The following is a 27,487-nucleotide window of genomic DNA, read 5'->3' on the forward strand; positions in this document are numbered from 1 at the left end:
ACGCAGGTGGGCTTTGTGCTTTTGCAGTTTTTCATTGTTATGTTTTTGGCCTTATTAAGCTAGCAGATCTAATATTACCAAATAATATTTGACAATGTTTGTCTTTCACTCTCTGGCCTTCCCACGTCAGAGGCAGTAGATATGTGGTATTTGGGTAGTGTTTTGGCAGCCGTGCAGCGTGAACATCTGCGTTTCCCCTCAGGTATGCTATCATTGGTATGCAGTCTAATATATCTATATAACTACCACAACATTTGGCTGATGGACTTTATTATGGACTCATATTGTATTTCTAGATTAAAATTAGGGTGGTGACTTGGAATCAGCCCATAGTTGAGCTTCTTGGTGACGCCTGCTCTTTTTCAGTCCACACCAGAACAGCGTGGAAGCTAAAGGCACTTAACTATGTCCTGCACTGAAATCAAAAACAACAGACACATTTATTTATTTGCAATTTTTAAAACAATGAACAGCCTTCCCAAATATGTGCCCAAAATTTGAGAAGCAGCTCCACCCAATTGTGCTGTCTGATGGTGGTGACGGTGTGTGGTTCTTGTACTGTACACATCATGAATTAACACCAATAACGAATTAGGTAGTGAATTAATTTGAGCAAACTTTGTTTCCATATGCAGTTGCACCCAGAGGAGAAGGTTCAGGAGAAGATAATGTTTGTCAGCCACCTGGAGAGGATGCTGCAGCAGAATCCTCAGAAGAGAATAACAACAAGTGCAGTTCTGATTCACCTGTTTCTAACCCTGGGAGAACTGGATGATGATGAAGACACCAGCTCTCAGTAAGGGATCACATGAAACAGACTGTAGCCCATACAGATACTTGGATAGACACTTTACTAGGTGGATGGGTTAAATCTTAAGATGGGTTTTTTTTCCAGTTCGAAAAAAACCCTAACAACCGATGTTAGTTTTCTCATCTAGTCAAGCTAACAAACTTTGTTGGAGGTGGTGATAAAATCTGTAAAGAAATATAAAGATGTTCTTTCTTACGAAATTTACAACAATGCCAACTTAGCAGATAAAAGGAAAAAAGAAGCATGTTTATCAGTTATATCACGACAGGGTGACCCACCATGGCCACTTCTCCAAAGCTGCTTGCAGTTGTGTCTCTAACCCTGTAGCCTGCGTCGCCTAACACATGATCGTCATCAGAACATTGTGTGGGTCTACAGTATGTGATTAAATTCCACTTGCTGACAATTCATAGCTTAAGTAAAAACAATAAAAATTAGCTAACTTTACTTGGTGGAACAATTAGGGCAACTTAATGTTTATCCTAAAGTTAAGAGAGTTTTTTTCCTGTTTTGTAAAGTTAGGATGCTAACCTGCAGTTAGGATAGAAACATCGACACAGTAACTGTTCGTCTGCCATGTCATTTTTTCTAATTGGGCCCCTCCCTAGTTACCTTGGTAACAAAACAGTTAAGATGAGATCTGCGAGTTAGGAAGTTTGTGTGATACTGCCCTTGGTTGACTGATTTATTCATCTGTTCATTTGGTCATCCCTCATCCAGAGCATTTGCCTCAGTCACTCCCCGTGAACATCTCTCCTGCAGCAGAATCAGCAGACCTCTCTTATGCCTCCCAGCATGCGGATGAAGATTCAATGGAGGATGATGATTCAGCTGCAGTGGATACAGCTGTCAGAGCTTCAGAAACCATGAGCTCAACAGATGTGGCCTCCGCTGAACCAAGTAACGAAGATTCAGTTGAAAGCTTACTTGCTGTTTGCTCCAGTAATGAGGCCTCCGACAGCAGTGCTGCTGTTTCAGCTGATGTTGCCACTGTCAGAAAATACATCGGTCGCACCTGTAGTGACTGGACTAAATGATGCCATGTCAGCAGGTGATGAGGCCTCAGAGAGCACTGCAGGATTCGCTGATGACACTGCCTCTGTAGATGAAGCTTCAGGCGAGAGATCAGAGTCAAATAACACATGCTCAGTGGTGGAAGATTCAGCTCCCAGTAGCTTCAGTGTTGAAAATGTACCTACTAGTGACATGAATGGTGAAGATTCAGATTCTGGTGGCTCACGTGATGAAGACACACAGTGGGTTCTTCTGTGGGTTTGGCTGATGACAATGAAGCTGCAGTAGAGGCAGCCCCCCTCTACCAACTGACCTGTCTGACACGGTTTCAACTAATAAAGATACAATCACTGCATCCTCAGCTGATGAATTTTCAGTTGTATCACCTTTGACTGAATCAGATCAGACTGCAGTCAACCGCCCTTCAACTGGTGAGATGCTGTGGAATGATTCCATGTAAAAAAAAAAATAAATTGGCATTGCAATTTTCCACCTTAAATAACTAGACAAAATATAGATTGAATCAACCATCTGTAAGCAACTGAAAAAGCAGTGGTAGGAGCAGTGGACGCAGAGGTGGTAGTAGTTTCAGGAAGTAAACAGCAGTGCTGTAGAAGTAGTTTTGTTAGTTAGTGTACCAGAATGCTTATAACTAGGTGTGAGTGAAGTTACTTATATTAAAACATATTAATTGTCACAATCAACATTTCTCTTATTATGAATTTTTTAAAATATTACAAAATTATGTCATACTCCTAAATGTCTGAACATTTATTCCATATGAGGCACAGTTCTGCTGTTGCCTGAAGCAATTAATTCAGATATAACCTAAAAAATTCAAAAATGCAAAAGTCATAAAGCTTCAAAATCTAAACTAACTTTATTATTTTACAAATGTATTCGCCCGTCACACATACAACTGGCCCTGTGATGTGATAAGGAGGATTAAACAGTGAGTCAAACTTAAAATTTATTGGATTATTTTATGGTTACATTATATATTTAATATTTATTGATCAAAATTAATAATTTATTTATTTAACAATACTTAGTATATATTTTTATTTATTCATTTAATATTGGGTTTCTACAGGTGTGTCCTGAAAACAAAACAAAACAAACAAAAAAACAAAAAAAAAGCATTTGAGCTAGAAATGAAAGAAAAAATGCAACCAATTAAAACAACCAAATATGAAGATTTGCTGATTGTCAGCTGGTTCTACAGCTCAGTGACAAACTTAAAGATTCCCTTCAGACAGGTTTGAAAACATGCAAAAAAATTATCTGCTTATGATAATAATTAACGTAAGTAGTGTTGTGTTTTTTTCCCCACAAAAAAATCAGTATTTCTTCACTCAATACTTCTTCCACCACTGACCAAGCCACACAGAAATACACACACAACATACACTTTACTGATCATTGATCATTACGTATTGATCATTGCTTCCTTTATTAAGGACATGGGGATAAAGTTTCCTGTACAGTTTTCTCTTAATGTGCCAATGATTTCTTAAGGCTACAAAAGCATACATCACACCTCTGCATTTTGTAGACTGAACACCAGATGACAATCATTACTTTTACAATAGTTTATCTTGTACTTGTATCAGGTGAGCGTATTTGAGATTATCTTCACTCAGTTGCTTCTGTGTTTATAATGAATGACAGTCTTATCTTATTTAACTCACAGTGGTACTAAATAAGGAAAGTAAAGACTAATTGACATTGAGGGACAAATAAAATGGCAAAGCAGCATCTAATATCAACCATACCAGTGCTGTTTCTAACCACGGAGTGTTCTGCTCCTCACTTGTTTGAACTTCTGCTTTTTCTGTCCCAAAATAAAGTGATTGTAAAAGGATTTAGACCCATCACAAGTGTCCGTGGAAGCCAAACATTAGCAGTTATGCCTGCATTACATTAGCACATTGATTATGGGCCAAACATTATCCAAAACCTCAGAGGAGCATTAACATTTGATTGCAGCACTTCATTAATGAGCGCAAGGTCACTCAGAGTCCAGAGTGAAATAGGGTCCTGTCATAATCTTCACTTTATAAAAAGTCCTCTGACACCTGCTAATTAATGCCATCCTGCACAAGAGTCAAAAAACAGACCACCTCCCTTTTTAGGCAAGAGGGTGGTTAATCAGCCTTAGCTGCTGATGTGTTATTTCCGATACAGGAATGAAAGTTTCTGTTTTAACCCAGGCCTTGAGGCCATCCCTCCGCCAGCTGGCCCCTGCCCACCGGCACACTCCCGTCCTCCCCCTTTTCCTTTCTCTCTTTCTCAGCAGCAAGCTGTGTGCAGCTACCGACCCTAATCCCAAACCGCTGCTGTCACTTCTGCTTAGCCACTGCTTCTGATTACTCTACAGGGGTATGCCATAAAAACCCACTCTCTCCATTTTCTCCAGCCCAACACATGGAGCAGACTGCTGATGAAATGCGATACAAGAGGTTCCGAGAACATGGACTTTTTTCTTCTTCTTCTCTTGCTGCTGCCACTCTTTGCCCTAACCCCCATGTATGCTGCATTTCCTGCAATGCTGCAATTGTGTGGAGCAACAAAGATAACATATGAATTCCACAGGTGTTTCTCTTTTGCCATTCTACACCTTTCCATCTCTCACACTGACGGCACCATTTTTAAACTGTTCACGCTTTGTAACATTAAATACATGTTTGAATTGTATTAAAATAAGAGCAAGAGACTTCAACATGTCATGAAAACACAGATTAAACTGTGTTACCTTGAGCACCATTTTGGTATGAAATCTCACAATGACAGCTTCCAGTTATGAAAAAAAAAAAAACCTTTTACATAAAATGAAATAAAAGCAGAAAAAGGCAGTCTTTAACAGATCACTCAAGTTCCATGATTTATGAAGAAGAGCCCCTAAACTAGACTTACTAAAAGGATCCAACCATGATGGGCATCTTTTGGATTTTGATTCTCTTCCCTCAAAAAAAAAAGGATTCTCACATAAGCATAAGTAAAAGATAATGCCTGACAAGGTGTTCATTATCAGGAATTAATAAAATATGTAGACTCCAGAACCTTCCAATGCACAGCCTCATGACTTGGCATCAGGGGATATTGCTAGTTTGCTCAGCTAAGCTAATGTTATGCTCAGTTACATTCAGGGCTGTTTTTTTGTGTCATTTACTTCTGATGTTGAGGTGTCCAAAGCCAGTGTAATTGATTGACACCAAGCAGCTAATCTGAATTCTCATCTAGACTACATTATAATCAGACTGTATGGGTTTTACGCTGTTTTATGATGCTGGTGGTCAAATAGATGAGAACGTGAACAGTAAATACTGAGAGCTCCTCGGACTGAAAGTTAATCATCTGGAAGAGCTTGACTCAGTGGACTGTTTTCATCCCTCAGTTTGCCTCTTATCACTCATAGGAACACCACTTAGAGGCTGAAAATAGAAGTCAATGACTGTATGTTTTCTGGGAAGTACAGATGAGAGCGCATGTATGTGTGTGTGTGTGTGTGTGCTTCTGTGCCACCTTTGAAAAGTCAATTTAGTCAATTTACTTTATCACGGCCGTTGATTAATGAATTTATTTTGAACTATATCCTTATCCTTTTTTTTTGCAGAAAAGGATGCACAGATTCACTGAAACAGAGGATCTCAAATCACTCTAACTTGTAATCTGTAAAAACAGATCAGTTTACAGTCACTGTGTGTGTGGTATCAGAGTGAACTGGCTGAAAGCAGCACTGAGCTGCAGGCGGGTACGTTAAGGCAGTAGAATTGTTCAGACCCAAGGTTGGACCCAAGGACCCAAAACACCTAAAGTGTGTGACAATTGGTGTGTTGATGTGTGATAGAATTAGTTAGTTAGTATTAATTAAATATTTGACAATATTGACCATTAATGTCCTAATGTGATTTTGTTTTAGTTCTAGTTCTAGTTAGATCTAGTTTTAATGCCTTTAATACTTGCGTTGATTATTTGATGGTAAGTAACAGGTTGGGATAATGTTTGTGTAGGGGGAACAATAGCACCACGTGGAAGGTTAATTTGGCATTAAGAGATGCACCTGGTACTGGAGACCTAGTGTGATGCCACAACACTTTGTAATTAAATTATCCAACATATTCTGTAGTCGTAGTATTGCATTCCATCTCATATAGCTCATCTCATATTTTCCTGGTAGGAAGTGAGATGTACTTGAAGTCACTTTTGTTTCCGTTCCTTCAGACACCTCTTCTCTCCAAGAGCCTCCTCTCCTCAAAGTCCATCTGAGGTACTGCAAGATCCTCCATGACGGCAGAGCAGGAATGATTGACAACACATTAGGGCAAAACAGGTAATCAGAGAAGTGGAAGACACACTGGCACAAGAAGTGAAGAGTCTGCAAAAAGAAGACAGGTGAGTATATCAAACCTACTGCAGAATGCAGCTGTAGTTTACACAGTGTTTACAGTTTACAAGTCCAAAGATGAACCTGAACCTAACCAAGTAGTTTTTGTGCCTAAAGTGAGACAAAGCTGCTTCAGTATCTGACGACCTGGGATACCTGGGATCCAACATCTTTGGAGCTTGACCCATTCTAGAAAATATCAGTTATTCTCTCTTTTTCTTTTTCTTTTTAATTGTCCCTTGCAAGCACCACAAATGTATAAAAGTGTAATATTAAATTGTTATTATTATTATTATATTATCAATTATTTTCCCCACCATTATTGCAGTGAGTTCACAAAGCAGGTCCTGCATGTCCAAATACACCTGCTTTGTTTTGTCCGTGCAGCTGAGAGTTTACTGCCTGGTATTATTCATGGGCAGCATTATGTTGCTGCAGGATATGTGGCTTATTTGCTTGAGGCAGAATGTGTCTGAACCATGACTCATCTCTACACTTACTGGAGGCCAAATGCATCCAAACTCCCAGTGAGGCTCACCTGGGTAAATTGAGACAGCTTCTCCTCTCTGGAGCCCTTTATTCACTTCTGATGCATGGTGTCACATCTCAAACCTAATTCATTGATCAGGGGAGCAGCAGAAACTTGTTTAAGATGAAAGAAGAATCTCGCCAATGCAGGAGCTCCCAGCTAAGCATTTTTCAAGGTCTACGTCACGACTACATAGCCACCGCAGCGGCACACGAGAAAAAAGAAAGACTGGGAGAAAAACAGGATTTTTAAGATAGGGTTTGCTAAAGGAAGTAGCTGAAATATACATCACAGCATGCTGTTCTTGTGAGATCCCACTGCAGTCTCGAGAGGTGCAGGGGTGGGAGAATGGAAAACACTCTTTAGTCACAGAGAGATGAAACTCAAATACATGGTGAGAGATGGCAGGAATACAACAGCGGAAACTGTCTTAATGTAGCGGTGTGTTAGGTAGTAGCGTGAATTTCAATCGCAGCGCCAAGCGAAATTAATCAGGGACGTGAAGGGCTCTTGACGATTCCAGCAAAAGTGAATAAGATCACAGGAACGTCACAGTGCTGCATATTACAGGATCAGTGTTTGACAATGAGATAATCTGCAGGCGGGAATGAGGCATTATTATGAATAACAATGTCTGTGAGTGTGTGCGTGTGCACACACTCACAGACATTGAGTGTGTGAATATTCTTTTTTGTTAATTAGTCGGTACGGCTCATGAGCTTACACCTTGTCAAATGTGTTCACCTTTGAAAACACTCCTCCTGCTGCAGTGACTCGTCAGCTCAATCTGAAATACACACACACACACACACACACTCTCTTGCTATACCTTGTATGTCTATACGTACTTGCACATAATCACACATTTGCACGTGCAAATGTGTGTGATTGTGTGTGTCGGTGTGTGTGGGTAAAACGCCAGAGCTGCTCTGTATTCCTGACTCCCCACTGTGATGCAGAGGCTCCAGACTGAGCTATGACTCATCATGGGCTCTCAACGAGATCTCTGAGGTCAGACACAAAAGAATACAAGCAGACAGAGCAGCAGAGAAACGTACCAAGAGGAATAGACTTAACAAGAGTGTGAACATGGGTTTGAAATCCACCACCAGGTTGTAGCCATTCCACCAAAATAACCTCTGAGAAAATATCCCATTAACTAGGCAGAAGATGCAGAACACACAGAGGGGGAGGAAGGTACACACAGAGAGAAGTCAGTTTAATCAGGAAATATAGCTCGAAATCCACCAGCTGAGGCATCAAGGGTCAAAGCTACCTGACCATACAAATGTACTTTTCTGTACCTGAAATGATTAATTTGGCCACCGTCAAAAAAGTGACCACTCCTGCTGCCTCCAAGTCTCACAGGAGGTTTGGATGTAAGTCAGCAGAGAAAAGAGACAGACAAACCAGACAGCACAGTGTCGTTATCACACAAAATGCTTGTTACATAAACAAGCTCAGATCCTGCTTCCAATTTGAGCCCAATTACATGGTGCTGACAGGCCACAGGGAGAAACACAGATCTCAGGGCAGATTATGGATCACTCCAGAACGCCCAGCACGGGGCCTCTCAATAGAGGCTAAATGCTGCCATTCTGCTGTGATCTAGCAGATGGGCAAAGTAGGGGCCAGATAGAGGTAGTTTGTGTGTGTGTGTGTGTGTGTGTGTGTGTGTGTGTTTGCACACAGGTGAAAGAGGCAGTGAGTATGAAGTATGATTGGTATGTTCATGTTCTGCGGCTGCACATGACAATAAGCGGGGAACCACATAAGATAAGATACTGCGCTAAACAACCCGATCTGATAAGACTGCTGTGGTTGATTGTGTGGAACTGAATAACTGAAGGCGCTCTGATAACCACAGCAGATATAAGGAAACCATTCCCTCACTTTGCATGCTGTAATATGGTTAGTGGGCATATTTTGACTTACTGTTGGTTACAGTTTTATTCTTTGCAACAGAGTCTCTTCTTAGAAGAAAAAGGTGCAGGTGCTGCCTACTACAGTATCCACTGGAAAGCTGGTGCTCACAGTATATCCCCTTGTCCTGGAGTTCTCATAACTAAGTGAGCTCTTGCTGGCCATTGAAAATCCAGGGGAGAAGGTGAAATCTTGTGCCATGCAATACCCATATCCACAGCAGGTTTCCAGGGAACAGCCTCACGCTAGCAGGTTAGATCAAGTGTGGAAAGTTGGCAAAAGAAACTACAATAAGATTAACATCACCAGATGCCACAACAAGTCAAACCAAATAATTAAGTAAGAGACCTTAACAACATGTGGAGTGTGTTTCAGAGTGGAACTAGGTGTAAGATCTTCCTTTTAGCTCTAGAAACATTCTCACATTGGCAATGGCTACGGTGATCTCTTTCAAGTCTTAGTCCTGTAACTCTAAGTGCTGTAACATTGAACAGTATACTACTGTGGAAGGAATTGGGAGGCAGCCCCAAATCATTCAGGAGGGAAACAATAAGAAGTATGGCATGATATTCTTGAGTTGGGACAGAGACTGGAAAAAGGAAATAGCATCATGGAAGTGACTGCCCCAATCACTTTTGGTGGGTCTGATGGTACCACTGACAACCCACACTTGACTGCAGTCAAAGAGACTGTGTCTCATATCTCCTTATGGAACAGCAACCAAATAAACAAGTAACAAATTGTAATGATCAAAGAATTTGTGCAAATTCCATCAAATCTGCCTGTTATGCTGAGGAATCACCCTGGATTCCTCACGGGGACACATCGCAAAGAAAGTCGATGGTGTACTCATGCAACTCCAGTTTAGTACAAGTGCAGGACAAAAACAACATAAAAGCAAATACATGTGAACTTGTAGTCAAAGTGGACCTCATATACGCCAATAAGCCACACCATTAACTGTTACCACTTGCCTAATATTGCACAGATCCCCGTTGTGCCATTCCTGACCAGGTTTTGTGATCTGCAACAATGTTTAGGTTGGTTAGTGGTCTGGCATCCTCATAAATGGCAAGAGCCAAGATTTCCCAGCAGAACGTTGCACTGAGGTGTTTTTTATTTTTTCTTCCATTTTGTGACCAGGTTTCTTCTGGCAAAAAACATTGACATCAAACAATAGAAATAACTTCATGAACAGCACGTTACCTTTTTCACATAAAGTATATTCACACCAGGAAAAGAACAGCGGCAGTAATTCTTCAGTGTTAATGAAAAAGGAAAGATAGCTGCTTACCTTTACAGCACGTTTAGTATCCTCAGTTTCAGAGTCTTGCTACTGTGCATGCTGGCTCACTGTCATACTGTCCTGGCTTACTGGGACAGCTGGATAGAAGAGCCACCATTAATGTAATTACTAGTAACACCTGTGCTTTTGCTGCTATCGCAAGTCAAAATATCTGCTGTGAAAAAGGTGCATATGGCACCATATGGCCCTCAACTCCTGTTCTCATCAGGGCAATTTCAATACCATAGGTGATCTACTGCATGTCAAAAATTCCCTCTAATTGAAAAGGTATGGTGAAGCGTATATGCTAAAGATTTGAAATGTCATACATACATACATACTAAGTAAAAGATGAAAATCTTTCCATTCCAAAACAGATTACTAAACAGGTTCCATGACTCCACCAATCTAAACTCAACCTAAAATGTTAAAAAAAGAAATAATCTAACTTTGTGGGACCCTTAATTATCCCATGGATATCCTCAGACTCCAGTTCCAAGGACACTGGCAGAGTGCAGGTTGCTCTGTTGTGAATAACTGGGGAGTATGTTAAACATAGTGAGCTAAATGGCTAGTAATTAAAAGGTTTGACTGAAATTCAGTTTGCAGGGTAATGGTCCCACTGGTGCAAATTTGCAAATTACAAAAAGGAAATCTGATTGACACAAAATGGGTCACAAGAAAAGGGTGATGTTACTTATAGCTGAAGGGCTGTAGCCAAGAAGAGTAGAACTTTTTGTCTTCTTTGCAGCTTTATTCTTTTATGTTTTAATCTATATTGTATGTGTATATCTTACCGAATTGTATCTAGAGAAGTCCCAAGTCAGCTTTCTCTGCTCACTCTACTTGCTTTCTAAAACACATTTTCTATCCTCTTTATATCTTTCATTCATTCAGCTTATTCTCATTTTTATACTTGGTCTTATACTGTCAACTAATCTCAGTAATGTTTATACTAAATGTAATGTAAAAATGATAATATATATTCATATGTAGCCTAAATACAGGAAGTTAAGCTTATGCAACTGTAAAAAAAAATATCTGATGAAACATTTCCTGAAGAAAATCCTTATCATTTTTGTGAGCACTGATTTGTTTTGGGCTCTGAGTGTTGCCAAGACGCAAGTGACCTATGCTCAGTATTGAACCTGAACACATCACAAACTGCTGCTGTTCTGCTAATGTGCTGCACATGCTATGCCCTCTGTGTAGACACTATCAAAGCAGTGGGGGCTTTAGAACACTTCTGTGGTAGACTATAAGGCATTGCAGTACATATCTATTATACCTTGAATGTCACATGATTAAGCTTATTCACAGCTGATTGATATGCAACTGTGACCATTTCAATGCAGTAGGAACCATATATTAGTTCTAAAAGGCTGTGAGTTGTACATTCAGAGGGACTGAATAGGCTCTCAGGACTTTTAGAGAATTTGTTAAATAAATGAATGATGAGTGATAAACTAAGTAACTAATGAGTATATGCAGGCCTACAGATGTCAAAGGGTAACATATCTGACTGCACTGAGCAATAAATATCAGAACCAAATGCTGCGTGCACACACATTGAAATTTATTCCCTCATTTTGGTTAATTCAAGTGCATGAGTTAAGTATATATCAAGAGAGCTGTGGAGTGCAGCAGGTGGTCTGGCCAAAAACGAATCGTTTACCAAAAAAGTGATTGCCATTCATCTTAGAAATTTAAGAGACTGGTAGACTGACTATAAACACGGAGCAGATAAAATAACGCAGAGCCATAAGGATAATTATAAAAGAGATCTGATTATTTGTTGTTATTATATCATTAAAACTAGAAAAAGATATAAATTATATCTCTCAACCGACAAACCATCAACAAAAGTGTTTTCAGAATGTGTTGTCAAAGATATCTTGTTCCACCAATCAGTCAACAATTTTTTTATTCTCGTCAGTTCAATATGTTGCTTGTTAACACTGTAGCTTTATAATCTACTAAAGCGATTCCATCACCCAAGCTGAACCTCATTTTAATGAGCATAATTTTTTTTTTCCCTTGTGTCTTCCTGTGACTGTGACCTGTAGCTCCCTCGGGAGAGGGACACTGAAATTAAGACAACAGCTAAACAAGAGACACGTACAGATTTCACACACTTAATCCTCTTAAACACCAAAGAAGGACTGTCGGTAAATTCTGATAACTGCTCGTACCTCCTCAGTGCATCAACATGTGAGTGAATGTCACTGCACTCATGCTTTGCTGCGCATTGCATCTCCTCTGCAGTGGATGTGATGGTGCAATATGAGTCTACAGTGCCATCTTGTGGTGTCACAGAGCAGCGCATTTTGGTTCTGTGCCCACTGTACGAAGTAGAAACGGTATGGTACTATAAGGTTAAATGGTTTACTTATTCAAATTTGCAGTTTGCTCAAAGAATAAGCTGGCTATGGGCTTGTCACACCTTTTACTCAGTAACCATGTGAATCTTGGTGATAGGTTGTAATGCTGCAGACTCAAAAAGACAACATGGCAACAAGACAAAAAACGGTTAGTGATGAAAGAGGTATTCAGATCTTTTTCACATGTAAAAGCAGCAATGCTACAGTGTAAAAGTAATGTGTTACAGTATGTCCCATAAAAGTAGTCATTAGGCGGAATGGTCCATTTCAGAATTATATAAGTTTAGAATTAGATATATTATATTTTGCAGCTGGCACAATATAATACAATACAATAATTACAATAGTTACAATATAATAAAACATATATATATATATATATATATATATATATATATATATATATCAATACGTCTTTTATTGGTTTATTTGTATTTTTTTTATTAATTATCTAACTCTGCAAAGCGACTAACTAAAGTTTTCAAGCATGTAGTGGAAGAAAAGTGCAACAAAATGTAGTGGAGTGGAAGTATAAAGTATGAAGTGGAAATACTCAAGTAAAGAACATGTAACCCCAGTCCCCATTGCATGAAGGTATATGTACAGATAACAACATAGAAATCTTTCCGGAATCCGTCATCCACAAGCACACACACACACTTACACTACTACCAATTTGTCGCATGCTTTCAAAAGGTCTCATCAATTCTGTGTCAATAATCTCAGTGACTTTAGACATTTATCTGCTCGGCAAGATTGTAATTACTCGTGCCTCTTCCCCCGGCTGCTGTCCGTCTGATTAGACCACTATTGATATTCCATGGACTGTGAGGAAACATGATTGCACATGTTATTTCGAATTCCTGTGCGACGTGTTTGCCGAGACAAATGCTGTAAGCTGCTTGTCTCACTCGTGCTGATGTACCACTGAACGTGGCACACACGAGATCTGTTTGGATGCTGGGATAGCTTTCTTCTTCACACTAAATTCAGACCCTGTGTCCATTACTCTGCACTGTGACTCACTGACACAGTGACATTTTTACACTGATGTAACTGATGTTTCAGAGTGCCACACAGCCATGATACAAATAAGATGCGAATAATCTTTTATTTAGTGCATGAACCATATGTATGTAATGCATTCTCTTAAAGTAAATAGTGGTTACCAGTAATGATCAATGACCTGACCTAAATGTCCAATGGAAGGCTAACGTCTTGAATTAAAAAAACAGTAAACCGATGCAGTGAAGTACTATTATTTTGGCCATGTAGAAATGTAGGATTTACTGTGTAATTATTCTTGTTTACAGCACCATATTCACTAAATACAATCCTTTACTTTGCATCATTTCAAATACTCATTTTAGTTTAGGTTTCTCTTTTTTTCACATGTTATTTGAGATAATGACTGCTGCAGATATGATTAGAATCAGTTGCTGTAATGTTTCACAGCATTATTTGATAATGACAATCTGAAAATACAACAATGGTTATAATCAATTTTGTGTGAAGGGTTTTGTAAATTGAAACAGTAACCCAGTTATTTTGCACACTTCATAGCTGTGCAGTGTCTTGTGACGTTTCACATTATTATATACAATTTAAGCATTAAATCAATTAAGGCAAACAAAATACACAATGCATTTGTAATTTGAGTCGCATGTTTTTAGTCAAAACATTAGATACAGACTTAACATTCATACCTCACACATGGCTCAAACCTTTTGTGATACACACCATATAGACAAAAATATCCAGACGCACATCTTTATGGAGCTGTTTTTCAGGGGTTGGACTCGGCCCCTGTCTTCCAGTGAAAGGAAATCTTAATGCTTCAGCATAGCAAGACATGTTGGACAATGCTATGCTTCCAACTTTGTGGCAACACTTTGGGGAAGGTCCTTTTCTATTCCAACATGACTGTGCTCCAGTGCACAAAGCAAAGCCCATAAAGACATGGCTGGATGAGTTTGGTGTGGAAGAACCCCACACAGAGTCCTGACTTTTCTATCTACAGTATGAGGATTATCAAGACTGGAGACATGAGACTATTCCACTTTCCAACTTTGATCTAAGGTTATTGTGTTTGCTCTTTAAAATCAAAGCACTGCTTGTGATTTTGATCTTTGTTTAGCCTATTATATTAACATATTTAGTTGTACTTATGTAACCAGGTTTCACACTAATTTTATACTACTGTAGTGCCTACAGGAATAATTGGACCTTTGTCTCATATGTCTCTGTCTTGATCTCATTTATATATTTCTTGTGCAGCCACCACCTCTCAAGCCTTTCAGTAATGCCCCTTTCATACCCAGCCATGATGCTATCACCTGTTATCAATGCACCTGTTTACCTGTGGAAAGTCCCATGTGAAAGTTTTGTTGATTGCTTTTTGGTTGTTTCTAAGAAAATCCTACTGAACTGTAAACATATTTTATAGTTGTGTTACATACATATGTGAAAGTAAGAGTAAACTGTTGGGCTAGATTACATGTTCCGTTACTGCTTTGTTGTGTTGGCACACACATCTTAATGAACGCAGGGAAGTGCATACAAGGTTGCATGTGGCTAATCAGATGGACCAAAAACACAAGCAGCTACAAAGAATCAGCCCTCCCAGAGCTGAAATCAGCAGCCAAAACTTTGTTTTTTCTTTTTTCCTCCATCATCTTACCACAATTTACTCAAATTACATACTTCTGGATAATGAAGTCATTTAGAAAATGAGTTAACTTTGCTTCCACTTGGAGCCTCCAAACAGCAAAGTGGCTTGGCACGTCTTTAAAGGAGAGCATCTTTGAGAAAAGTTACTGTGTGTGTGTGTGTGTGTGTGTGTGTGTGTGTGTGTGTGCTGTGATGACCTCACTCTGGATCCTGCTGACTCAGAGCTAACAGGGGTTCAGGGATTTAATGCTCATTATTAATTAAAACTAAATCTTGAATAATGTAATAATAAGTAAAATGTACAGTGTCAACAATACACACATTAAACCTCTTTTATTGCTATCATTCGTATTCATACACCAAGTAAACATGCATAGTGTTACTATTTATTTACAGCAGGTAAATAAGCAAACCGATGCCTATATTAACATGGTGTTACAGTATATAAATACATTTTACATGAAGATGTCCCAGGAACTGCGATGTTGGTAGCCACTGTCATCTTGAGTCATTATTTGACATGTCTCAAAGGAACGAAAGAAAGAGCAGTCCAAAGGCCGGCATTTAATCTTCTCTGCTGTTTCTGAAAAGTTCCTTCCAATAAGTCCTGCCAATACTGCCCACAAGTTCTGTTTCATGCCTTTCTTTTCGCAGTGTGTGAATACACTGTACATCTGTGACCATCCAAAAGAAATTCACAGAAACCCTGCACTGATAATGCAGTTGCAAACATGGAGCCGTACAACAATTAATGCTTTTAACCTTTGTGTATGGATTCAGTTCTTCATTGGGTGGTTTTATTTGCATGAACACCTTCGGGACATCTTGACTGGTTGCTCTTGTGGTTCTTTGGCTCCATATTGTCATTCATTTCTTATACTATACACTGAGAAGATAACTATCAAAACTGCGGTCGTGGTGCTATATTGTACAAAACCTGACAGTCTGTATTTTATCACATTGACCTTTTCAATGGGTCAGTGCTCGCTGACTTCAGAGGCAAACAAACACCGTGACTGATCACTCATCCCTTCAAAGGATAAGGTTCGAATAACCAAAAATGAGAACAGACGGTTGAACGTCCTGCATCATTAACAATCACAATACACATCTGCCCTTTCAATAGCCCCAGCTGAGCATTTCATGATGATTCTTCTACACCATATTAAACCAAAACAAAATGATGCAAAGCAGAAGAAAAAATTGTTAAACTTGATAACCATGCAACAGAAATAAAAGTAAATGCTACTTTTCTATTATCATCAGGCGAGGAGAGCAATCAAAAGGTTTGGTTGTTGATGACATATTCAAAAATAGATTAGAACATGAGAGGCAATGCAGCAAAAAATATGAACATAAACAGTCTAAAAGGCAATTCAATAGATACTAACAGTTTGCCATTATATTCAATTCACATCAAATGGTACTTAAAGACGGAATGTAATGCGTGAGATTATGTCACAGCAATATTGAATACAGCAATAAATAAACATGCATCTCTGTTGTAAAACTGAATCCAGTTTTCTATCTGAAATGTAAATGTCATGTTCATCTGCTCATTGACTGCATGCTGTTTCAGAATCACCTTAGGAATAAACAAACATAATACTGACATTTGAAAATGCACTTAAAAATCTCCTGGATGACGAGCTAAAGGGAAGCCAAGAAATGAAAACAGTGAAATAAAACTGGAATCTTTGGTTCTTTGATCACTGGTAGCTAACATACTGTATCACCAGGAGTGAAACGCCCGACAGTCACATGACATGTCACAGGGACATGACAGCAGCCTAAAAAACTGAGAAGTGCAGTTTAACGTATCCAGGCATTTTTTTTTTCCATTTGAATAATGCACAGATGATGACATCCTGCTGAAATATTTGGGCCATTTCATCCATACTCAAAACACATTTAGGTCTGACACTGCTTGATGTATTACAAAAGCATAGAGAAAAACACTACCAGCAAAGCTACCAGGAGCATATCACCATATCACCATTACATGGTATCTGTCTGTCCAGGTGTGGCTGTTCTGTACATCCACACCATTACATAACATCAGACCTGCCCAATTAGTATGTCCAGTATTAAATGATTAAACAAACACACTGAAATGAATAATCACATGAATAAATAAAGTGAAATTTATAAATTAAGTCATTATTAAAAGTTAGTATTAAAACTCACTACTATGAAAAGTTATTTCATTTTTTTAATCTTTATTTCAGTATAGGAAATGTTATTTCAAAATGTTCTGAAAGCCACTTTTACAGTACTGTTTTATTGAGTGATAGCTTGATTTAATGTCACTTTTTAAATTTCATAATGGGAGCGTTTGTAAATATTCACTCAGAACCCACTCTGGCACAACCTGGACTGATTGTATATTTGAAGCTGTGCTGGAATGTATTGTTTGTTTGTTTGGTTACGGGAAACTCGTTTGTCATCTGTCAAATCGCTCATCATCAGGAATGTATTAAGTACATCTGAAAGACAAAAACCCATTTAAAGAGATGCTTTCAACAGAGGCAAAGGAGTGATATTTTACAAAACTGATTTTCATTAATAAAAGGGCCTAACAGTTTTATTAGCTAAGCTAGCAAACACCAGCCAGTCAGGCATAATTAATGTACAAGTATCTCATAAACTGGAACAGGTGACATCATCCTACCTGTGTAGCAGACTGTATACAGGGACATTTTGTGTTTTGAATCTTATTCAGTGTGTAGTGTTTTGTGTTAAGTGAAGCAGTTCTTTTTGACATGTACAGTAAACAGCCAGAAGGTGGCGCTCTCATCTTTGTACATACATGCCAAAACCCTGAGTAAAATGATTTTGTGTAGACTGTCAGAGTGTAACACATAACATGTTCGACTACATAATTAGTAAAATGTCTCATTTACCCAATATGTCTCCACATATTGAAAAGTGAGAAAACGTAGTAGGAGAAAACGCTGTAGTCACACTGTCTGTCCTGAGTCCTGCACTCACAGCAAAGCTCCATGGTCTAATTTTGTTGTGTTTCTTGGTTGTACGATTGGCTGTAACAGCTCACTACACAACAGTGTTTACTAATCATATTGAAACTGAAGTTTACATTACTCTGACATGACCAGGTTGAGACTACCAAGCTAAATGACGATGTACAGGTGATGACTGGTATCCTTTGAAAATGGCCAATTTACTGTTAACGTCACAGTCCTTATCCAGAGCAGCAGAGTCCTGGAGTGGCAGAGGGCCCTCTGTTGGCGGAGAGAGAGAGCTGAACAGTGCTCAGAGTAGTCAGTGTTTCAACAGCTGAAATGACAGTCCTAGCTAAATGTAGCAACTGTGGGCTGATTGGTGAATTAGCTGAAATAATTCAACAAACATGTTCAGGTATGAATCAAATTGAAGGAGGTTATATTGTTTTCTAAGCTAACATTACCTTAGACTACCGGCTCCATCTTTGCACGTGGAGTGTACCTCTGATAATGATCAGTATTGATGAGTTGATTTTCATTTACCCACTGAGAGCGAGACAGAGAGACTGTTATCCCACATTGTGAATTGTGAAACATTCATTTCATAGAGCACAGACTTTGAACAGCCCAGCTCTCAGAGTAGAGTGTCAAGCTGGATTTGCAACCTGCACAAGCTGTCATGGCTAAGACTTTCTTACATCCCAGCGACTTGGCAAGGTGGCTCGCCTGATAGGTTGCATGATGTTACATTGCACTGTTTAACTGCTGCAGTAGCTGCTGATTGATTTAGAATTAGCCTACTTCTAGGTCCCACTAACAGGAGCTACTGGGACCTAATTGAGCTAACAGGAGCAGTTGTTGAGCCCTGATGGACGAGGTTTAGCATTCTGAAATAAAAAGTGACATGAAATAGGATAAAAAAGCATCACTGGGAAAAATGCCCGTTATTTAAAACAGATTTGAAAAATGGCATTCCTTAATAATAATAAGAATATTAATTACATAATAGAAATATGTAATTAATTAATTATTTCAGAATTTGTTATGTTTATTTCACTTTACTTATTCTTGTAATGATCAATTTAACAATGTAATTTAACTATTTAACAATGCCACATAGTATACTGTTCTTTCTTTCATAGGCCGCAACTAAAACTGCAGAACAAATGACATCACATCACAAATGACATGTTCCATAAAACTGTTCATGGTGGCCAGATTTCCGGAACACAGCTGATGGGATGAAAGGCCACGACATGTATATGATCAGTTAAAGCAGTAAAAGCAAGGAAAAAGAGACAGCTTTCTCCGGTCTGTGAATTCATAATAACCCACTGAAGGACACAGAAGAAAAGAGATTTCGACTGCATCCTTGGGAGAGTGGTTTATAGATTTTAATTCACTCTCCTTGTTGATTATTTTTCCATCTCCATTGTCTCTCTTTTTCTTCCTTTCCACCCCTTTCTTCCCATTCATTATTTTCCCTTAATGTTGTATCTGTAGACAGAAATGGAAAATGAAACTGAAGTATCAAAGATCAATCAATCACAACAGAGAAACAACATGGGGCTGGCATTTACTGTGCTGCTAAAGCAATGCTAGCAAATTTCGTGACAAAGACGTACATTACAGCTCCACCTTCTCCAAGTCAGACTGTAACCGGCACGGAGATACACTTAAAATTCATATAATATAGCGGAAAATATGTAGACTGCCCAACTTTGTCTTTGTAAGCGATGTACCATCTCAAGGTATAACATAACTGAACAAATCTCATCCAGTCAGTGTCAGGTGCAGCTTTTCTTTCTTTTTACCAGCGATAATGATAATAATAATAACAGTAATAACATTACAGCTACTACTACTAATAATAATGATAATTCAAAGCAACTCAAATGCACAAATGGAAAATATGAAAAAATATGGAAAAATTGAGCTGTAATTGTAAGCATTGCTTTTCCCCAAAGCCACCTTATAAATATGCTACTTCTTCATGAATCCAAAGGTAGAAATTTTACACACTCATCTCAAAACACACCCCAGTAACACTTACTGTACATACATATGGTAAGATACAGCTCTTGTCTGCATACACGCTCTGTCTCACACTCTGGGACACGTGCGACACTCAAGTGAATGCTAAAAATATAAATAATACGTCCAGTAGAGCAGGTTAACCATGACAAAAGAGAGGGGGAAGGTGATTCTGGAGTAGTTGTCTATGTGATGGGGATTCTCCACGTGACAGCAATATATGGAGCGGAGCACTTTGCGGATGTTGGTCAGAAAAGTGAGGCACCAGTTGGTGGGCTCCGGAGGCAAAGCCTCAGGCTTAGGCTCGCTGCCCGAGGGGCTGGACGGGCTGACAGTGAGTTCTAAGGAGGTGGGAGCTGGGGTAGGAGTTGCAGCAGGTTCCTTGCGTCTCTTGGCTCTGTGGGAGATGGTGGTGACGATGCCATTCTTTTCATCATCAAAGTCATGTATGTGGTGGCCATACTGAAGGAGAGCAAGACTAAAAATTAATTGAATGAAAACAAAAACATGATACATCTAAATTTGAGAGTTTATAACACTTACTCCACACATCCCAAGACGCTCATGACGACATAGTAATGACGATGATGATGGTGATGATGACGGTGATGATGACGGTGATGAGGATGAAAACCATCACGAAGACAATGACTTTGACCACATCAACTGCTTTGACCATGGCAATTAACAACAACGCGGTATATCCAGGAGGGTCTCACCATCAGCATGTGCGAATCTGCGTGAGTGAGCGTGCAGAAGTGGGCTACGGCGTACTCAATGAGTGCTCCAAAGATAAAGCTGAAGCAGATTCCCAAGTAAACATCAATGGCCTTAATGAAGCAGTTGGCATTGGGCAGTGATGTCCGGGCTCCCATCATCAGAGTGGTCATTGTTAGTACTGTGGTCACTCCTGACACAAGAAAAACACACACTGCTGAACTATGGCGTCTTTGATCCACCATGTAAGACTCTTAACATGCGTTTCCTCAGTCAGAAAAAAAGAACTTGATAACAATTAGTGGTTTTTTTTGGTTATGGATTTCAATCTGTCAAGTTCTTTTTTGTCATATATAATTATATAAGTTGTAATCTCAGTCAAATGAAATCTTATTGGTTCCTTCAGTTTGTGCATTCAAAGGAGTTTAAACAGAACAGGAACAGTCTGATTGAATTGTATAATTTTCTTAGGCAGAGGAATGATGGTAGATGAATACTGGTATGACCGTTTGAAGGGACAGGCTGAATGTGTCTGTGAGCTTAGTTGATCAACACACTTAGAGAGCCCATCCACCGCTATTGTCTGGTCCACTGTTTTCTAGGTTAGGTTAAAAAGCCTTCCTGATAGAGTTCTGAGACATGGGGATTTATGCCTTAACCTCTGCTTCAGCTGTTGGTTTCTGTCGGAAGCGAGCATAAATGTTGTTTCGCTAACTTGCTCGAGATGCACTGGGAATAGACAAAACGGATGGCAGGATTGTTCCCTTTTAGGTTGCAGTGTATGTGCATATGGCATCACAGATGGCAGTGGTAATCCATAGTTTCTGGCTGCTGAATGATTCATGTGCAGTTTTGGGTATAATTTCTTTTGTTGTTTAATAAAGTAAATGCACTACAGACACAGCGAATCCCTTGATCAACAATGGCGTCCTGGCACATGCTAGACTGTCATGAAATGCAGTCTATGGGACAGCCTCTGATTGGTCCCACCATTTCCTGACCTCTTGCATCACTTTGACCTCAGAAAAATGTCCCTATGGTCCCTCTTTCTGAATGTAGACAGTGAGCCTACTCTGTAGTTGTTTTCAAATGTAGCAATGATCCTTAGTGTTTAATCCCCTTATGGCAAAGTGAATATGTTGATGGAAGACAGGCTTTACATTCTTAATGTTAGCCTGGTTGGAGTATCCAGCAATAGTGAGCACATCAAGAGGATTACCGGCCTGTGAGCAGTTCAAGTGTTTACAAAGACCCAACAGGGCTGCCTCTGTACTCACAGGATGTAGACCTCTATTATAATGATGATATAAATTCCTTGTCTATAAATAGCTTCAGATCATGTGAATAGAAACAGGATGGTAATTTAATATTTCTATTGTCACACCAATCTTTATTCCCATAAAACACATGCCTCTTGCTTGTTTTGGTGAAACAAAAGGAATTTCAGTTCCTGATACCGTCCTGTGAGCAGTTTAAGTCTTTGCATCCATTTCTGTTGGAAACTGATGCAGGCATGGAGGTCATCCAGTTTATTATCCTGTACATTGGCTAGAATCATGCTTGGCAGAGAAGAACATGTGGCCGGGATTGGAGCTGGTGTTAAATCTCTCCACTTTTACCTCGATGTTCACTACAGTGTTGAATTTAAAAGCCCCGATCGGCCAGGTAGCCACCCTACAGGAGCAGAGGTAACCAGTTCTCTATCTTGATAAGTGATTCTTATGTTATCATTGTCCAATATCATTCACAAAAACTACAGCTAAAACTAACAGAGAGGTGACCGGACCTTCTGCATTTAATGCAACAGAACCACACCCACACAGTGCTTATCGACACTCACTGAGTTTTGGAGAACAGAACTCCTAGTACTGTTAACAATACATAAGGATGTTTTTTTTCAAAACCTAATTTTGAATGTTGCTTATTTAGTCATATATATTTAATGTGGAAAACTTTTATGAGTGAATTTAGTGATTATGAGGGGGGCTTTAAACCTGCAAACAACCACCCAACCAGTACATTTGTTTTATGACAAATGCTTCAACAGTGCTCATTCAGTGCATGGTGTGCCAGTCTGAAGCGGTTTTGTTAGTTTCTAATTTTTTGTTAGAACTTTTGTGTTCTTCGGGGACCCTGTAGCACTGGTAGATCTAACTCAACACAACATCCGTGTTTGGATGTTCCTACTAGATAACAGCAGTGTCACAGATGCTCTCTTAAACCCTATCCGTCTAAAACCAAGATGCCAAGACAAATTTGTGCTCACTAAGAGAGATTTGAAGTGTGTCATCATGGCACTACTGATGACTGATGAAAAATCCTTTATACGAACAGTACACAACACCTACAACAACAATACCTTGATAGTGCAACGTAAAAGCATTACATATTTTCTCACATCTGAGTGAAAAATAAGATTGCTTTGTTCCATACCTATACAAATTCGTGCTGGAACAGAGGATAGGGAGATCCAGAAGGAAACCCATGAGAGGACAACAAGCAGGCTGGAGGGGACGTAAGTCTCCAAGATAAAGTACAGAATGCTCCTCTTCAGCTCAAAGTGGAAGACCAGCTTTGGGTAATTGCCTTTGAGACAAACAAAGACAAAAGTCTGTTAATGTACTTGGTAGCAGAAAGTGCAGAGTGAATCAGATACCCTACCCGAGGACCTACCGGTTTCATAAACGGCCTCTGAGACAGATGTGTAGTGGTCCTCCACTGTGTACTGAGCCAACTGCAGAGTGTCTAAACCACTGACAGACTCATTTCCTCTGGTCCAGTAGAACATGACATCATTGATGTTGTAACCCCCTGTAAAAAAACATAACAAAAAACATAAATTACTTTCCCAGGAAGATTACAGTAAATACACACACACAGACACACACATATATAAATGTATATATAAAGTTATTTAAAAAGCTGCAACAGATCAAATAAATATGTGTAATGTGAAATGTGTTGCTCACCTACAGAGTATGAGGACCCAATTATTAGGACCCCTAATATCATTACTATCAATTCATTTGGTCATAATAATTATATTGTGAAAATCTGATATTGTGACAGACCTGCTTCACTGTTTTGTTTCTGACTCAGCACTCAGCACATTAACCTTGCTTCTGGCTGCAGCAAACAGCTGTTTTCATCTAAAAAAACCCTTGATAAAGTATCTATAACACCACCTACCTAGCACCTATTCTTACCAAGCAACTAGCAGAATATAGTGGAGTGGTTATAGCAGCTGAAGCATGAGATACAGTTTGTCCAGGTCAGGCCAGGTGTGTGAATATTTGACCTGCAGTTACTTGTCAGGTGACCACAAACACAAGTGGATGCTGATCTCGCTCCATGTCAGATGTATACAACATATTTAGGCAACTGTGTTCTACTGCCTTGCACATTACATAACAGCATTGAAAGCAGTTATAATTGATAATCAATGTAGTGATGATGATGATATAAAAGAGTGACATTAGTAGTTTTTACTAAATGCCAAACTAGCTACAGTGGAAAATTGTAAATTAGCTGTTAGGAACATCCCTAGTGATAACAGCTGGAAATGTTGATTGCTCAAGCTAAAGTCTGATCCTCTTATGGTTGAGTTGTTTGGGATTGCAGCCCATAGTGGGTGGTAAATTCCCTCTGATGCTAAATATCAGCGCAAGAGAAGCATTTGGCCTGAACCAAAGGGAATGTGAAAGTACCTCTGAAAAGCTAGTTTAAAATGCCATGTTATCCCTGAGAAGCAAAGGTCTGCACGGTGCAACATGAGTATGTCTGCCATTACAACAACACACAAATTTGACCTAGTGACTTTAAAATACAATGTTAATGTTTCATGTATGTAATTAGTGGAAATACAACATTCTCCCATTATTCACTCTAACACAGTCTGACACAAAGATATGATAGGCATCGCTAATGGGAATGCATTTGTGGTGTTCATTCACTTCTTTATAGGGCGAAGGTAGCTAAAAAGTAATGATGAAGAGAGCTTAACTCTTGCCTAATACCATAACAGACAAATCATGCACATCACACTGGGCCCTACAGAGCCTTGATAACTCAAATAAAATTTGGAATGAGCAGGAATGCAAAATTAAAACAGTCAAGGATGCCAGGGATGAGTGTGGTAGAGCTTTTGATAGTACCATGTAACTATAATAATATCACTTAATAAGGACTCATGATAAAATATGTTGAGGACAAAAACGCTGTGATTAACGGACTGAACCTCTACGGTGTATTTTTCTAATTTATCTGCAGAGGGAGCAAGAGAATAAGAAAAGTAAGAGGAAGTGCAGTTGGCTGAAGCTAGAAAACACTTTTGTAGTCTGTTGTACATGAAACGCTCATTAATTTGCTGTTGTTCGCCCCATTGAAACCCATACAGAGTCATGCGTTATTGACCGGAGTGAACCATGATGCTGGGAGCAAAGTCCCCTAATGAAGGACAGTGGTGACTAGATGGTCCCGTAAATTCACTGTTTTCTCTCTCATTGTAATTATCTTACCAGAAGAACTCATTATTTTCCTGACCTAAAGCCCTGACATTACTGTACAAGTTGGAGACACAAATGGGTAGTGACATGGTGTGCAATAACATGGAAATAGTAACGTCAGGGCACATTCAACCTCTCAGTGGCCTGTGGCACCTTGAAAACAAGTAGTTACATCCACAGTCAAAGAGTTTTTTAAAGGTCCACTGCCAAAAGGAAAATAAGAGCAAAGATCACAAAAGACTGCTACTATCTTCTTACTCTTTATGCTGTCACAACGCACTAAATATTTTACCGCAATCCCGATCTAAACACCCCGCACCCTCCCACAAGTGTGCACTCTTTAAACCTTCCTCCTGTGCAGAGGATCCACTTTTGGCACAGCATTAAAAGAAACAAATCCTTGAATATACATCTTCATAAAGAGACAGAGCAAGAGGGAGATAGAGATTGAAGGAGAAAAGGAACGAAGAGAAAACAGCAGAGACAGAACAGCAGGATGAGAAGGAGATTGTAAGAGAGGGTGGAGAAGAGAGGCAGACAGAGAGACCGGAAGATGCAGATATTTAGACTGGAATTGTTGAAGGAGCGAAGGAAGGACCCATCATCCTCTCAGTTACCTAACTTTAACCTCCAGATGTCTTTTTGTCTGCTAAGTGGGACTGGAGCTGCCGTTAAATGTTTTATTTGGCACTGAGGACCTGGTGGGCTTCTGGCAGGGATCAGATTTAGCTTAGCCTGGCTGCCTGTCGTTTAATACCATAGAGCAAAAGCAAGCTGGAAAGCAATAGAGGAAGATGAGCGAGAGAGGCTGAGGGGGAAGTGGGGGACTTTTCGTCACTCCCATCTTCGATGCACAGCCAATCATTGTAATGGTATTTAATCTCAATTAAAAAAAATGCTTTCATTATAAACTTATCCTATTTCAACTTGAAATCACTTAAAATGGGTGGAAATTAGTTAAGTCACTCCTCATGTTTCAGAAAAATGTACAGATTTCAGATTTAAGTGAAGATTGTTCCAAGCCTATGCCAGAGGTTTACATACTTAGGATATTAATTAGTTAAGTTGTTTTAAAGGATTAGTGAGATTTGGTAAGTTTGGCATCAGGGATAGGACAGCTTGCAGGAAAATGGCTGCTATAAAAACATATTTGGATTAGTAAAGGACTGGTATGACATTTTTTGGAAATAGGCTGGGATTGATAGCACTCTCACATAAATATGCAATAAAGATGCCTTGTGCACTTTTGTTGTAAACAAACAAAAATTACAGGGTCCCTCACCAAAAACATTGTGTTTACTCTAGATGTTTAATTAAGTGTTGAGTACATTTCCATTTCCATAAAACATCTGCAAAGCCAGTTTTTTGAAGACACAAATGATATTATATCATGCAGTGTTTATATCAGTTAGTGCATTTCAAAGTTAAGGAAAGGTCCTTTCAAGTCAGGTTAGGCAAGACTCATCCTTAGCATGCCAATATATTATGGAACAAGACATATTTTGGAACAAACTAGTGAGTGTGCGTCATTGAAAAGGTCCCGTCTTCAATGCATATTTTTATCCCCTCTCTCTCATTTGCCATTTTTGAAAAGACTGGCAAAGCATCATGCACGTAGGAATGTGGGTACTTTCGGCATGTCTGGGATATGCACACATGAAAATTATTGGTGCAAAGAACTCAGCCCTTTGTAGAATCTGAATGATGCTGAACATCTGAACAGTCCTTTGGCAGCATTCAGTGACACATTTTTGAAGTTCAGCCCTTTGAGCATCTTTCCTGTTTGTTTACTGATTGTGTTTTTTTCCCCTGCCTTTTGTTAGCGCATTACTATATACATATATATTTAATTGTGTGCTACAGCCACCAACTGTCACACATGTGCATGGACCCAGTCATAAAAATATTTCTCCATAGTGCTGCTAACTGCCATAAAATTCACAGGGAAAGAGCAACGAAACTAAACTACCAGTTTAGCTTGCCTTAGCTTAGCAGGGGAAACAGCTTGCCTGTCTTTGTACCAGCACCTCTTAAGTTCTCTAACTATTACGTTGTATCTTCTTTCATTTATATACAGAAATGAAAATGTTGATTCTTGATATTGTCATCCTGAAAGTGCTTTGTCACACAACCCTCCAGTAAAACCACAACTATTCTTTTTAGCTTCATATTTGACAAGCAAGTAACATGCGTTTCCCTGTTGAACTGTTGAACTATTCCTTTAAATGGTAGATAGTCTTCACTAGTTACTTTCCAGCTTCATCTTTG

At 39.2% G+C, this 27,487-nt stretch overlaps 1 protein-coding gene across 1 annotated transcript in view; it reads right to left on the minus strand.

Annotated features, from left to right (window-relative positions):
• Positions 1 to 19,741: 19,741 nt before the first annotated feature.
• LOC124066419 (gamma-aminobutyric acid receptor subunit pi) overlaps positions 19,742 to 27,487 on the minus strand; it is a 43,283-nt gene continuing 35,537 nt past the window's right edge. Inside the window, exons 7-10 of the mRNA XM_046402767.1 lie at positions 23,388 to 23,525; positions 23,148 to 23,300; positions 20,717 to 20,907; positions 19,742 to 20,459 (exon numbers count right to left, since the gene is read on the minus strand). Of these exons, the coding sequence (XP_046258723.1) occupies positions 20,103 to 20,459; positions 20,717 to 20,907; positions 23,148 to 23,300; positions 23,388 to 23,525 (839 nt within the window). The 3' untranslated portion in view covers positions 19,742 to 20,102. The remainder of the gene's footprint in view (positions 20,460 to 20,716; positions 20,908 to 23,147; positions 23,301 to 23,387; positions 23,526 to 27,487) is intronic.

The sequence above is a fragment of the Scatophagus argus genome, chromosome 10 (assembly GCF_020382885.2).
Source record: "Scatophagus argus isolate fScaArg1 chromosome 10, fScaArg1.pri, whole genome shotgun sequence".
NCBI classification, from domain to species: Eukaryota; Metazoa; Chordata; class Actinopteri; family Scatophagidae; genus Scatophagus; species Scatophagus argus.